The sequence below is a fragment of the Pteropus vampyrus genome, unplaced genomic scaffold, assembly GCF_000151845.1.
Source record: "Pteropus vampyrus isolate Shadow unplaced genomic scaffold, Pvam_2.0 Scaffold244, whole genome shotgun sequence".
Taxonomy (NCBI): Eukaryota; Metazoa; Chordata; class Mammalia; order Chiroptera; family Pteropodidae; genus Pteropus; species Pteropus vampyrus.
The window spans coordinates 3,660,238-3,675,161 of record NW_011889025.1 but is presented as its reverse complement, the minus strand read 5'-3'; the positions used below and the strand labels follow the sequence as shown (position 1 = coordinate 3,675,161).

General features: G+C 40.7%; 1 protein-coding gene across 4 annotated transcripts in view; it reads left to right on the top strand.

Moving 5' to 3' along the window:
- Window positions 1–14,924, top strand: part of AMOT (angiomotin) — a 68,622-nt gene that overhangs the window by 19,044 nt on the left and 34,654 nt on the right. For all 4 annotated transcript variants that reach the window (XM_023520008.1, XM_011374355.2, XM_023520007.1 and 1 more), the window contains 4 exons: window positions 4,921–5,404; window positions 8,120–8,264; window positions 9,118–9,210; window positions 11,733–11,878. In XM_023520008.1, the coding sequence (XP_023375776.1) occupies window positions 5,240–5,404; window positions 8,120–8,264; window positions 9,118–9,210; window positions 11,733–11,878 (549 nt within the window). In that variant the 5' untranslated portion in view covers window positions 4,921–5,239. The remainder of the gene's footprint in view (window positions 1–4,920; window positions 5,405–8,119; window positions 8,265–9,117; window positions 9,211–11,732; window positions 11,879–14,924) is intronic.

The following is a 14,924-nucleotide window of genomic DNA, read 5'->3' as shown; positions in this document are numbered from 1 at the left end:
AAATGGGGTAATGGACAGGGCCCTTCCGGTTTAAATGAGAACAAGAACCCGATTCCCATCTGCCCAGTGAAACGAAAGAACAAGGGAGGGGTTGGTCTGATGGACTGCTTAGCTTGGTGGAAACCCATCTAAGACAGCAAAATGTCAATGAAGCTGGGGGTTTTTGTTTTGCTCTTCCAATCAGCCTGGAAGAGTCTGTGAGACTCTCTCCCTTATGTGGATGAGCTGACGTCTCTTGCCTTGTGGGAGGAGAGTGTGTTGGCTGCAGCGTGGAGCAGAATCTAAAGCCCCACTCAGCACATGGCCTGCCTTTCCAGAAAAGCTATTTTCAGAATTCATTCACCAGTATTGTTTGTGATCTGAAATGACTCCCACAGTATTTGAAGCTAGATGGAAAAGCTCTTTGATCTGCCTAAGTAAATAATAAGGAACCCAAAGAGGGATTTTTTTTCTTCTCATACTGATTAAACCACCAGAGAAATTTAGCTGCATATATTTTACAAGAAGATATTTGTATTTTCTCCTCCCTCCTACATTATCTGTGAATCTATCTTCCTATCCCCCAAAACAGTAGAGCCACACTGATTACCCTTTCTTGAGCAGTATTATAATATGCAGCTTTGCTCTAACAGTTTAACAGCTTTTCTTTTTCTTTATGGGAGAGGAACAGGTTTTTCTGACATGGACTATGCTCAATGAATAATCATACCTAAAATGGTTCTAGTCAGAAGATGCTCTGTATGAAGTTTCGGTCTGCTTCGGACAAATTCTGGCAATAAAGTGTTTGTAGGGCATGGAGCGAGGGAGTGGTACCTATTGACAAATTACTGGCAAGGGGAGGTAGTTGAACGGCTTTCCAGAAGTTTATGCTTTTAGGTGGTGACACATTTGTCCATCTTATATTGTTTAACCAACTAGCTAGAGAATTTGCGAGTACCTTTCCAAGTAACTGCTGCTGGCACCAAAGAATTAGAAGAAGAAATTCTTAGTCCTCAATCTACAAATTACAGATTGGGATGCAAGGCAAACTCTTTGAACAAATTACTCTTAGAAAAACCTTTGTTTGCCTTTAGAGGTGCAGTAAAATGCTAGACATTTACTGTGAAAATGAACAAAATGTTATAAACAATCTTTTTATTACTTCATCTTCCCTATGCCCTCCTCCCCACTTAAAAAAATAAATATCCTGAATGCCCTAAACTCCAGATGGGAAATAAGGCCAAACCATGTGAAGAACACAACATTTTCTGAATCTTTGTCTTTAAGTGCTGAGCCATTTCTGCATCTGGGGTTTATACATTTATCAACTGCTTTTAAAAATTAAATCCTTTCTGTTTGTAAAGCAGCCACCTTTTTCAATTGTTGAAATCATTCTCAGATCTGAGGTTTCTTGAAATCCTTGTTTAGTGGAATCTAAGGGTGACCTCACTTTAGTTCAGAGCAGAGCTGGCTGTGCAAGAGAAACAATCAGGAATTTGCAGCTTTCTCCAAGGTTCACATATTCACCATCACTGAGCCTGGGAAAGGCGCCATTTCTCTGGGGAGAATAAATTGGGTTCCAGGCTGTTGGTGGCACCTGCTCTGATGAGAGTGTGAGTGTGTGGGCTTGCAAAGATGTGGGCCAGGAGTGTGTCGTATATCTGTGGAGTGTGAGTGGGTGTGTGGCTAGGAAGGGTGAGGGCTTCCAGATGGTGAGGTGGCAGGATGGAAGATGCTTTGTCAGCTCGATGGGTCAGCTTTTGCTTTCTCTTTGTGTCTTTGAAAACTGTCTCTGGGAGCGACTTCCCCTGGCTTTGGGTGGCTAATGCTGATTTTGGTCTTTGGATTCTGTCCTGCATGTATGCCATATCCTCTTTTCCACAGAGCACCAGGGACCCAGGTTGTATTAAAAAGGGACAGGAAGGGAGGGAAGGGGCAAGGAGGCAGGTCAAGGCTTTCATGGGATCGTGTGATTCTGTTGTCTTTCAGCAGTCTTGTTCCTGGTTAATGTGTTTGTGGAGAGCAATTCAAGCTGCTGTGCTGTGGGAGGACCTGGGGAGTGTGCTAGTCACCCAGCTGCCACCTTTATTTTTACTATTACTCTTATTATTTAATCTTGAGTATATTTTTGCTTCCTCTGACATCCCCCCAACATTCCCTCATGCCTGTCATTCCTCAGTCCCCTCCTCTCAGGGGGAACTTCATAAGAGTGTTAATACTACTCTGCTTTGTGTGTGTGTGTGTGTGTGTGTGTGTGTGTGTGTGTGTGTGTGTGTGTGTGTGTGGTGGGCAAATGCTGGAGCCCAGATGGAGTTCATTGCCTGGAGGGCTTTCTTTCTCTTTGCCACTACCCAGGCCTTGCTTAATGTTTTCATACCCGCTAGGGATGGACTACCTTGGTTTTCCCAACATCATTGTACACTGAAATCTACTTCATTTTCCAGTTTGGGGGACCTGAGAGGCAGCTGCCCTGTCTACACTTAACTCTAGGCAGAGCCCAGAGTCATGGCCAAGGTAACTGCAGTCCTGCGCTTATCTGACTTCGGAGACCTCCTTCCAGAGACCTTGTGGTCTCTTTCTTCCTGAGGCCCCCAGGAGGCCATGTGCTGTCTAGGGCATGGAGGGGCCTTTAAGCCTCCAGGTCAGTGTCTGGTCTTTTCGAGAGAGAGGCTGGGCTTCTGATGGGGCCCAGGGGAGGTGGGGGAGAGGAAGCCCAGTTCAGAACTGGGTGTTCAATCTTTAAAAGAGAACACCTTCTAGGCCTTGGGCTTCCAAATCTTGACAATGAGGATGAAAGTTAATATGATTGTTTTTCCCTTAAATTTTGAGAGCTAGGTTGGAGAACATGAAATGTAAGCCCTTCTTTTCTGCCCAGGATGTTCAAAATCTCCAACAAATCCCAGGACATTATATTTAACTCTGGGGATATGTATTATATATAAATTATAATAGCTTTTACTCAAAGAGGAAGGAGAGCACATAGTTCATTTACCTCTGAGGAAAGTGAAGATCCACAGTATGGAAAATAGAGAAATACTGTTCCACAAATAAGTTTCTAAACAGCTCCCGGGCTTTTGACTGGATGAATGCTTTGAGTTCTTAGCAAGGTTACGTACGGTAGCAACTTTCCAGTTGTAATCATGAGAACCATGTAAATTCTTCTACCCACAAATAGTTCATGTGCTCGGTTTGATATTCAGCAATTATTTATAGTGACATATGTATGAAATTGGAAGAATGTGAGTACACCGGAGGCATCAATGGGGCTGAGAAACAGAACCTAGGGTTTGAGTACGTTTGATGGCTTTGGTGAACATCTGGGTAATTGGGTATCCATGAGCAAGTATTTGGAATGATTTTGTAGTTGTAAAAAGCCCTGATAGTGAGGATCTATTGAAGGGATAGATAAATGAACAATAATGATAATTGGAGTGTGTATAAGAGGGATGCGCTTTAGCATACGAAATGCCAGTTAAAAGTTAATTGCTCCTGGTGATTTATCCCAGTTCTCCCATGAATTTTATGCAATTTATTGTAAAGATTTAATGGATATCCCATAAGTAAAATCACTAACAGGGTCAACCTATCTCACTGGGAGCTAGATAAGAGACTCTTTGCAATTCCTATTGATCTCAAAAATGAGAAGAACCCAGTATTTTTGTCATTAATTCGCAACCTCATGAACAATACTGGCTCATGCAAATTAGGTAACTTGAGCAAGGTTACACAGCTAATAAGCAGTAGAAAAGGTCTCCAAACTCTATTGGGATTCAATTCCCATTCTCTTAGCCATATGTCCTCCCTGGATTGAGAAATATCAACTGTAGGATAAGCATCCATAGGATGTGGAGGTATATGAGGTTAGTTGGGAATGGGCTGGGGAGTGAACAAGCTTTTTGTCTTTAGTATTTATTGACAGATATTGTTTCCGGTAGTGGTAATGGTGGGAGGATCCATTCACATACTCTGATTGTTTCTCTTAATGACTAGTACTCTGGTATTAGGTATAAAACTGGGAGAACCAAAGTTTTTTTACTGGAACTTTCTATAAGTGTTAGGCTGGGAATCTGAACGTCAATGCATGGAAATTAATGTATTATGGTAGTGGATAGAGCCTGAAAATGGGAATTGGGAAACAAGGGTTCTACCCTGGCACTACCACTAACTCTTTAATATTTGGCAGATCGCTTCCTCTCTGGACCTCAGTTTCCCCCTCTCTCGAATGACAGAATTGGTCTAAAGTGTTTTTTAAGGCCTTTCCTGTTCTTACATTTTGTGATTCATTAAATCAAAAATAGTATGATAGCGTTGCCTATAATCCTCTCTAAACCATGGTATTATTAATGCTAATAGGCATCAGTCAATTGTTAATATAAATAATAATTATTTGGTATCTCTAATGTAGTAAGAGACATATCCTACATATTCTCAAGTAATTTTTTGTAAATATATATATTACCAAAGAGAGGTGCAGATAGCAAAATGAGGGGTGGTTTTGACTACTGTTTGCTGTTTCCGTCTGGGCAAGCAGAATATATTTTCTAAATGTGACTCTTTATATGTGCCAGACAATGTATAGAGTGTCAGAAAGGGTTTAGCTTAAAATAATGAGGTGAAAATTACTTTATAAAAGACTTATTTAAAATGCTTCGACTTGAGCACTGAGTGTACAGGAATACATCACTTTGATTTTCATGAAGCGACCTTTGAGATCGTCTTGTTCAGTCCTCCATGGGATCACACATTTGTCTGGAAGTCACAGAAGGTCAGGCCTGGAAAAGACTGTAGAGGTCTTTGTAGAGATCTCGTAGTCTAACACTGCCTGCTCCTCATGTTGCAGGTGTCTTGTGGGCAGTGGAAGCCTCATTTCACTTTCTTGTGTTCTCCCCCAGTGCCTTCAGAGAGAGAGCTTAACCTTAGCATGCCCTCCATGTTTTACAGGCCAACACAGGACATCTTATTGCCATTGTCGTCCAGGAACTCTCAGCCTCACAGTCCTACTTCTTCCCTCACATCTGGGGGTTCCTTGCCCTTGCTGCAGTCTCCACCATCCACTAGATTATCTCCTGCCCAGCACCCATTGGTCCCAAACCAAGGAGACCAGCCAGCTCACCTACCTAGGCCGCAGCAATATTTCCTTCCTAATCAGGCTCACCAGGGTGATCATTACCGTCTCACTCAGCCGGGTCTGAGTCAGCAGCAGCAGCAGCAGCAGCAGCAGCAGCAGCAGCAGCAGCAGCAGCCAGAAGGCTATTCAGCTATGCCTAAGGCTCAGCAGTCATCTTCTTCTTATCAGCCAATGCCAGCAGACACTTTTGCCATTGTTTCCAGAGCCCAGCAGATGGTTGAGATCCTCTCAGATGAGAACCGGAACTTGCAGCAGGAGTTAGAAGGATGTTATGAGAAGGTGGCGAGACTGCAGAAGGTGAGGTCCCTGTGTTGGAATATTAGAGTCTCTTTTAAACCTTACTTGTTTAATACTGATGTAAAAGTCTCCACTTGTGGTGCCTGCATGACTTATGGGCATGTCTTCAGGATTCTTATATCTGAAGGTTAGATATGGATCAAACTTTGGAAAATTTTTCTACCCGTCTTTCTAGGAGAAATAACATTTTACATTTATGTGAGGGGGAAAAAACATATTTATACAGTTTTCCCAGACACCATAGCACAAAAGAAAACTTAATTGATTGTTTTAGAATTCCAAAAGGCAGAGGAACTTCTTCATAAGGTCAAGAACACTGGTGATGTCTGTGTAGGCGAAGGACCTGCCAGCATAAAGGCCTTTTGTCTTGATTATATTTTCCCAAATATTGAATTTGAATCCTAAATATAAAACTATAGTTCCTAGAAAATCTCACCACTGAAGTTAGATCCTGCCCCTGCCTTATTCTGAAAAGGGATTATAGCACTTTCCCGAGTGGGAGTTCCCATGATAATTCTTTTTCAACGCCCCTTCCCTTTCCTCCTTTTTGCTTTGGTCCTTCCTTGCAGCTGAAATTCAACATCTACTCTCTTTCTCTGGTGTGTTAGGGGACACGGAATGAGTGTTGGGGGAAGTGAAGGCCAACCTAGTGCTGCAGTGGATGAGAGACACATGTCAGGTAGAAGAGGAAAAGGAAAGTGAGGAGAATAAGGTAGATACCAGCTGATGCTAGAACAAATAAGAAGGTCTGAGGTTCATGCGAGGAGTAAGTAGACAGAATTAGTCTGGAAACTCACCACCACTCCTCCTTTTCTCTGCCTTCACCATCACACAGATCAAAGTAGTGGATATACCCTTCTGTGACTTCTTTTCCTGAAAAGTTCTGTTAATGGACGTACAACTTGCTCTTTTGGAGGGTACAGTATCTACAAAGGGTAGGGAAAGGATTGGTACAAGATCTTGAAATAGTACTCTGAACAACTTGAGGAGAAGGACTGCCTTCCAGGTGTGGCATTCTGTGGGGGGACTGGAAAGGCTTGTACTCTAAAGGCTACCCAGAACAGACCAACACCAAGCCGCTCTTTCAAATGGAAATGTTTATTTTCCCAGCTCAGCACTTGAATTTCACTCAAAAGCTTTATCAGGCTCAGGCCTTGCCGATCATGTCTCTGAATGCCATTCACCAGTTTTCCCCTTCTGTGCTGCTATCTTGGTGCCATCTGCAAAAAGAAAAACACTCTCAAGTCTGCTCTTTTCTGTGGTGTAAGCCTCATTTGTTTGCAGTCAGTCTTGCATCAGTCATAATTTTGGAGCTGGGGCAGGTGGAATCTGAGTTGTATGGTAACCCCACCTTTCCTCCAGGCTCCCACTGGGACCCTGATATTTCTCCCTATAAATTACCCTGAGCTTTGTTAAGGAGGATAGTGGAAAACTGAGAAGGAGCGCCGAATGGTTGCAGGAATTAAATTTAATTTGAAAATTGCTTAATAGACCATGGGGTTTATTTTTCTTATACAAATTATATACAGATATCTCTGTGGTTATTATAAGTGCAATGAAGCTATACTGGTTATAGAAATATTCTGGAGTATAATTTTTTATTTCTTCCAGATTTGGGGCAAAACTCTTACCTTCTGAGGTTTTGAGTTGTTGTTTTTTCCATTTTACAAGATTTGCAAGGTTGTCATAAAACACAACTTAGAAATCTGTACTAGTTTCCCACTGACTATGGGATAAAGTCCAAATGCCTGATATTAAAGCCCTTTTATGACCTGACTCCATTCTATCTTTGCAGCCATATCTTACCAGCTTCCCTTTCTGTACCCCACAATGTCCATCCAAAAGGGACTACTGGTCATTCTGGGAGTGCATTTACTCACTCAGAATAAAATATCCTTCCCCTCACCTCTGCTCATTGAAATCAAGATAGGACTCTAAATGCCATCTTCTCCCTGAAATTGTCCTACTCTCCCCTCACCCCCAAACCAGAGTAACCCCTTCCTCCCTGCACTTTCTAGTACTACTTTTACGTTTCTTAATAATGTCTCTTTCCCTATATTCTTTTACTTGATTAGCTCAAAAGCTCCTTGAGGGCAATGATAATGTTCTCACTCATATTTACATACCCCACAGTGCCTTAAAGAGTTCTTGTAAATATTTGGCCCTTAGTAAATACTGCATGAGTCTGCATCTTAGAGTTTTTATGGTTTGCTTCTGCCACTAACTTCATCTTAGAAAAGACAATTTAACTCTTCTCTCTGTTTAAATGGGGAGAGGTATACTCGTGAAGGCAGATATCAAGGCAAATTGAAATAAACAAGTAAAAGCCCTTTGAACACCCTAGAATAACATTATCTTCATACTATATACATTATTATTTTCAAAACTAAGAAAATTCTTAATTAGAAATGAAAATCATTTATAACTATATTTATGAAATTTATTCCTTTGTGTCATCTTCTCTGAAGGCAGAAACTGTATTTGTTTTTAACCTGAGGAAATTTCATGACTCTGTGAGTTAATTACTGAGCTTAAAGTTTAATTTTTACGTCCTTCTGGGAAACTTTTCCTCTCTGTGTTGTGCTTGCCTCCTGGCCATCTGAAAAAGCCTTGGGAAAAGCTGTCATTAAGGATTCACATGTATGTTTTCAGACTATCTTTCCCATCAAGCTCCAACCATCCAACTATCTTTCCTTTTTTTTTTTTTTTGTTCAGGTGGAGACAGAAATCCAGCGTGTCTCAGAGGCATATGAGAACCTTGTGAAGTCATCATCCAAAAGGGAGGCCCTGGAGAAAGCCATGAGAAACAAGCTTGAGGGAGAGATTCGAAGGATGCATGACTTCAACAGAGATCTGAGAGGTGAGGGAATAACTTTTGAAATACTGGCCAAGATTGTGAAGGGAAGGGCTAAGGAGCATACATTAAGGCTTAGTTTCATCTAGCCCACTAGTATGATCAGTAAATTGCAGGGCATAGACCAGGCTAGGTTTTGGTGACCACAGTAATACTTGGTTCCAAACTTGCTTAATCAAAGTGGGATGAGCTGATGTGTTAATCAGACAGCACCCATTCTGGGACTCCTGGACCTACCTGGCCAACTTCCACAATCTGTGCTGCCTCTCTTCCTTTATAGCTTTTTCAGAAGCCTGTCTTTTGGGTGTGCAACCTTGAAATAATGATACCCTTTATTGTTTCTAGGACTCCCTCCTTGTATTTTGACCTTCACATGTAATATTGAAGATGGTGAAAAATAACCACTTCAACATCTTCAAAACTGATGACATTGGAGATGTTATTTTCTATCTTTGAGTTTAGGGCATCTTATATATACAATGAGGGAACTTAACTAGATGCTGCTTATGATCCCCTTCCAGCTTTGACATTACTTGATTTTAAAGACTTATAATAACTTTGATGCTCTTTAGCAAGGTGAATGAAAGATATATATTCAGGGATAAATTCCTTTGTGGAAATTTAGAATTCTGCACTTCGATTTTGTCAGCAAGGAGTGAAAATGTTAAGTATTCACTTCCCTTTTCCCTGCCATGGTCTAGTGTTGTTTTGGGACCCACATTTGCAAACTTATGTTTGTGTTGCCCATCCCTGTGTAACAAGAAGAAACAGGCTTGTTTTGCCCAAGATCAGCACTGAGAGAGCCAACAACATGGAAGTTTGTGTATAGGGCTCTGCTTATTGTGTCCTAATTCCACAGAGCGTCTAGAGACGGCCAACAAGCAGCTTGCAGAGAAGGAATATGAAGGTTCAGAGGATACCAGGAAAACCATCTCTCAGCTCTTTGCAAAAAGTAAGTCTGAAAGCTTCAGCAGTAGATATTAATGTATGGATGGGAATGAGGTATGTGAAAATGTCATACAGTTCATTTAGCCTTCTAGAACAGCCAAGGTAGAGTGAATATCATATAGGGAGTATTTTTCCTGTTCAAGCATGAAGTTGGGAGATTTTGTTTTTTCCTCCTAGGCCAAGAAGGCTGCTCTCAAAAACATTTAGTTGCATCTACATGGCTCCTTCTGTATCAAGCCAGAGAAGCCCTTTGAAATTCCTGCTTTTTCATGGCTAGCTGAAAAGGACCTCAGTGACCATGAGGTCTCTCAATCTTGAAGGGATTTGTTATTGAAGGCTTCATGTGCTGGCTCTGGTAGAGATGGGATTAACATGCAGGATTGATAATTGGTGTTTGCAGTACCTAACCTGCACCTGGGGCTACCTTAGTTATAACACTCTGTATTATTATATCATTACACCTTGGTGGACTGCAAGCATCGAAGAGGGGAACCATTTCTAGAGCCTGAACCAGTGACTCTGGTTACAGAGTTGGAGGGTATGGGGAAAGGCAGAGCTATATCTTCCTCATAATAGTGTTTCCTTTGTCTGGAAATACTCCTAGGACGGTGACAATGAATTAATCCTCTTCATTATTGGTCCTTAATGGACTCCCCTCAACTAGACAATACCTCATTCTTTCCAGTTGCCACAATAAAACCAGCAATAAAAATGGCACATTTGATTGAATCCATAGGGAGAATGAGTTTGGGAAAAACAGATGAACTACCCTCATTTCTGCAGATGCCTATAGTTGGTGTCCCCTACCTCCAGCCTCCCTCAGTGCAGCTCCCAGCTGGAGTAATGCTTGGTAGGGACTTGTCTGTCAGCCCTCATCTCTTCTGGGCCTCCATATGACCCTTGCAGGTCATTCCATGTAGCCTCCAGTTAGCTTTTACGAGTTTTTTGCTCTTTACTTACAATATCTGTTTTCCTTTCCTGGGTTACTCTGTCGTGCTCTGGCTTCAGAACTGGGACTTTTTCTTCCTCATTTCTCTGAACTTCCTGTTCCTTTGTTAGTATGTCTTAGAAGAAGGAATGTAATTTTTCTGGTATCATTGGTACCTAGGGTAAATTGTGAAGTTGTTCTTCTGATGTCACGGTTATCCTGGAAGCTAGCTAACTGGTGGAGACAGTGGCAGACTCCCAGGATAAAACAAAGCAAAACAGAAAACGTATGGATTCTTGACCTGAAACCGCTAGTTGACACTCCTCCCTGTGTAGAGATGGCATTTCAGGTGCCCTAGTAGCTCTTCTACTGATTTATAAAATGTGGTAATTTAGTAAATTGATCTATATTAACAACAGAGTGAAAGACTGTTAAATGGTTCTAGAAGAGAAAAATAGACTCCATCTAGTAGGCAGGGACGAGGACATGAGTTGTGGCCCCTTAATTTCTATTGCCTTTGGACATCAACAGGGTGCTGCATGACTGGAACTATGGCAGGAGCCAAGAAAGCCCTCTTGAGAAGCCTCCCTGGCAAATGTACTCAATCTACCCTAGAGAGGTCAAACCAACTAGACCCTACTAGAAGGAAGTCTGGTACAGTAGAAAATATTTAGAACAACTTGTCCTTTAGTATGATCTCCACTACTTATTACCAGTTGTTGGACCTTGTGCAAGTTACTCTTGTGCTCTGAGTCTCTATTTTCTCATATGCAAAATGGAAAAGAGAATAATACTTCTTTATATGGTTGTTCTAAGGATTACGTTAGTATAATACTTAGTACTCAATAAGTATTCAGCAAATGTTCATTTTTTCCCAAGATACATCTGAATTGATATGTAAAGTCAGAGTGGAACAGAAGGCCAAGCTTCCCTATTAAAATTTCTCCTACAAACTTAAGTATTAATGTCTCAAGAAGAAGGATACTCTACTTCCAGATGAGAATCAAAACTGTTCATTTGAATATCTGGTATAAGGTCTGTCCTAGTTAAAAGGGGAGGAACCTAGAAAGGCACGGAGCATAATTACATGTGTCATGATCATCTGTAGAGACAATGCAATCTTGGATTGATCTCAGTTTAAAAATAATGTTAATAACTAAAGGGTAGGATTTGAGGTTTTATATATTTTATAAAATGCCATTTTTAGATTAATTTAATATGCTTTCATGAGGAGACAATGGGGAAAATTTGGAGGGGGATCAATTCTTCTTTTGCCAATACAAGACCATTTGAAGATATAAAATTGAGGAGATAAGCCTACCTGTTTTTCTGATATGTGTGTGTGTGTGTGATACTTTTCATAACGGTTTTTATATCTCCTCTTTCTCATTGCTTCTGTACAACCATTAAGTGACTGTTCTTGATTTACACAGCTAGTGGTAGAGCCAGTGATAGAGTCCAGATCTTGGTTTCCTGGTTCATTTAGCTGTGTGTTAGAACACTAGAATGTTTAGTAATGGATATGATTATCAGTTTTCTTCATGTTAGGTTTTAAGCCAGCTCCAGAATGGCAATATTGGTATTTCATGTCCTGATAGATAAGGAAAGCCAGAGGGAGAAGGAGAAGCTGGAAGCGGAGCTGGCCACTGCCCGTTCTACCAATGAGGACCAAAGACGACACATCGAAATCCGAGACCAGGCCCTGAGCAACGCCCAGGCCAAGGTGGTAAAGCTAGAGGAAGAGGTATGTGTAGTTTCCTCAGGTAGCATACAAGCCTGAGTTTGGAAGATCTGGGAAATCTAGGGCCCTGGGGGCTCCTCATTTTGGTGAATTGGCAGCTGCACTACATCCCAACAAGAAGGTACCATCTGCTACTTCTAGTTACAGCTGTGCTGATGTGAGTGGACTCTGATTTCTTTTCTCTGCAATTTCCTTCTTTTTGCTCCAGAATAGAATATCACCAAGGTCAAGGAGCAATTTCCATTTGTTCATTCTCATAAAAAGCTAACAACCCTCCCAAGTTCTTACTATGAGCCTAGCCCTGCCTTAAGCCTATGACATATATGCATATTTTAAATTCCTGCCCTACCAGGGCTTTAAAGCTTTATTTTGGAAGGGCTAGAAAATGATTTCAGATAATTTAAAGTACCCCAAGGATCTTGAAATCAGAATGATCCCTGTCTCCACATGCTCAGTGCAAACTTGGTCTCCTCAGGTAAAAAAAAATGAATCTTGACGGCTCTGCCTCTTGTCATTGGACTTATTTAGCAGATGGGTTTTAGGATAGAAGCAATCTGAGGGATCTGGAATGGGATAGAACCCAGGGACAATTTAGTTTATGGAAGGCCAGGAGCTATGTCCTGGCTCTTACTGGCTTGGTTTTGGAACGTAGATATGTGGTGGGGTGAAGTCATCAGTTATTTCTGTCTGAAGATGGAGCCTTCCTTTGATAAATGCAGAGGACCCCAAACTACTAAGCATATGATTAATCTCAATGTAGATGTTACTCGATTGCAACACTAAACTGCATTTATGTGAAATAGAGGGAGATTTGTTGCTGGCTTGTCATTAATTAATCTTTCATGTCAGTTGTTATTGTATTGGAGTACTACTAACTCTTAGATGTTTTGCACTTCAAGGAATGTTTGTGTTCCAGCAAAAATTGGTGCTAAAGTATAAATTGGTAAAGAAAATTTCACATCTCACTGACTTATCTATTCTAAAATTTGAATTAAGAGAAAAAGTAGCCTCCATTATAACAAGTTGAAAGCTTTATAAACTTGAGACAAAAAAAAAATTCTTTAGTGACTAAACCCTCAGAATTGTGGCTATTGTACGTGAAGTATCTTTCCTACCTTCATGCATTCCCTGGCTTATTTTCCCTCAGTAAGAATGGTTCTACATCCTACAGATCTCTTGACTTACAGATATCTTTTGCTTCCTTGTTGGGGGTATTAAAATACTTTTTTGGAGCTGGGTTGTGGGTTTATACTTTTCCAGTAGGTAATACCATCTAATCTATGGTGTCTTTTAACCCTAATTGCTTAATGGTTAAACTTCAGGTTGTATAAAATCAGGCTAATGTCCTGTTTCATGAGTTGTCTACATCAGAAATACTGCTAAGTTGCTTTACTGAAAATGAAGAATACTTGTATATTCATGATGTCCAGGCCTAAGGAGCTTAGCACACCCTTTAGCCTTTTGCTATACCTCATATACTCCCTTCCTTCCCCTTTTTGTGAGGAAATTACAGAGTAAATTACAGGATGAGGCTGACTACATTTTTTGGAGAGGGGAAAACTGATAGACCTGCTGAGAAGATGTAGCTTGCTGGTGGTCACATGGCAAGTCTTGGATAGAGTCAAGAATAAAACTGTAATCTCATGATTTTTCATTTCCTAGACCTTGCTGCCTGTCTCTCTGTCTGAATCATCCTTTGGTTACACTCCCAAAAAGAAAATGTGGGCACTTGTTTAGATTTAGTAACCTCTGCATCTTTCAATTTAAAAAAGATCGCTTCACCCATTAGGCCCTTCTTTTTCGACAGACTATGAGAAACTTATTCAGACTGTGCTGAGATTGGGGTGTACACAACAGCCCCATGGGCTCTCTGGGAAGGGGGCCCATCTAGTTGGAGATAAATGGGGACAAAGACTCTGTAACCATTCTGGTTTGCAATGACTGAAGGCTCAGTAGTAATTGGTTATTTATTAATCATGAAAATAATATACATGTATGGAGAGAATGTTAGTCTGGGCATCCGTCACTGACATAGTTGACTGAACTATATATCGGGTTTCAGACTTTTGAGGCTTTTCTGGGCATTTCTTCCAGAGATTTTAGTCTTTTTCCAGGGCCCTACCCCCAAGTATATAGATTTATAATTTATAATTTAAAGAAGAAGTTAATATTGGGTGAAGATTGGATGATGGCATCTACTGGACAGATATCTCAAATGAAGTCATCAATTATTGTTAACTTTTTTAGTCCTCATCCAACTTGTACATTGTCATGGAGCCTAGTTGTTGGGAAATTCTGAATTGATGTTGCTGAAAGAGGTGGAACATTTGATGGGGAGAGTAGGCTGGGAACCTCCTATCTAGCAGAATCCAGAGGCAGAGGCCATGTAATATCTTTATGCTCTCAAGTCAGATCACCTCTAGCACATAGAGAGGCTTGAAATCATATCTCAGGGAAAATCCACTGATTCTTATCTTTATTTTTGTTCTGGCAGCCTATCAGAGCAGGATTTACTCCTGGGTGATGTTTATCCTATATACTCTATAATATGCAAAGGAAAACATCCCTTTCTCTTACCCTCAAATACAAGAATTGATAATTGAAGTTTTGCTTTTCTGCTGTGACACAACCCCCATTATGCCTTGTTCTTCTTGGGGTAATTTTTAAATTATGGAACATTAGGAAGGTATTTAAGGTATATAGGTAGCTCTGGAACTAATTTAGGAAGGAGTCTTTCTTGTGATTCCTTTACAAAATTGGTGAAAAATTTTAAAGCAAAAAGGGCATTCATGAATAAAAAAAAATGTATCCTTCTCTATCTGTTGGAAATAGGTCAATAAGTTAATGTTTGAAGGCAGAGGAATATGTCAGATGACTGCCTGCGTCTCGTATAAACAAATAATTTAATTATGGCTTACAAATGGCACCACAAATTTTCCTTAGAAGTTCTTCCAAAGAAAACCTTTCTAGTCTACTTAGCAAATGAGAAATAGGGAAACTTACCCAAATTAAACCTTTTGTCTAGGGTGTATTTTGTTAGCTTACTAAG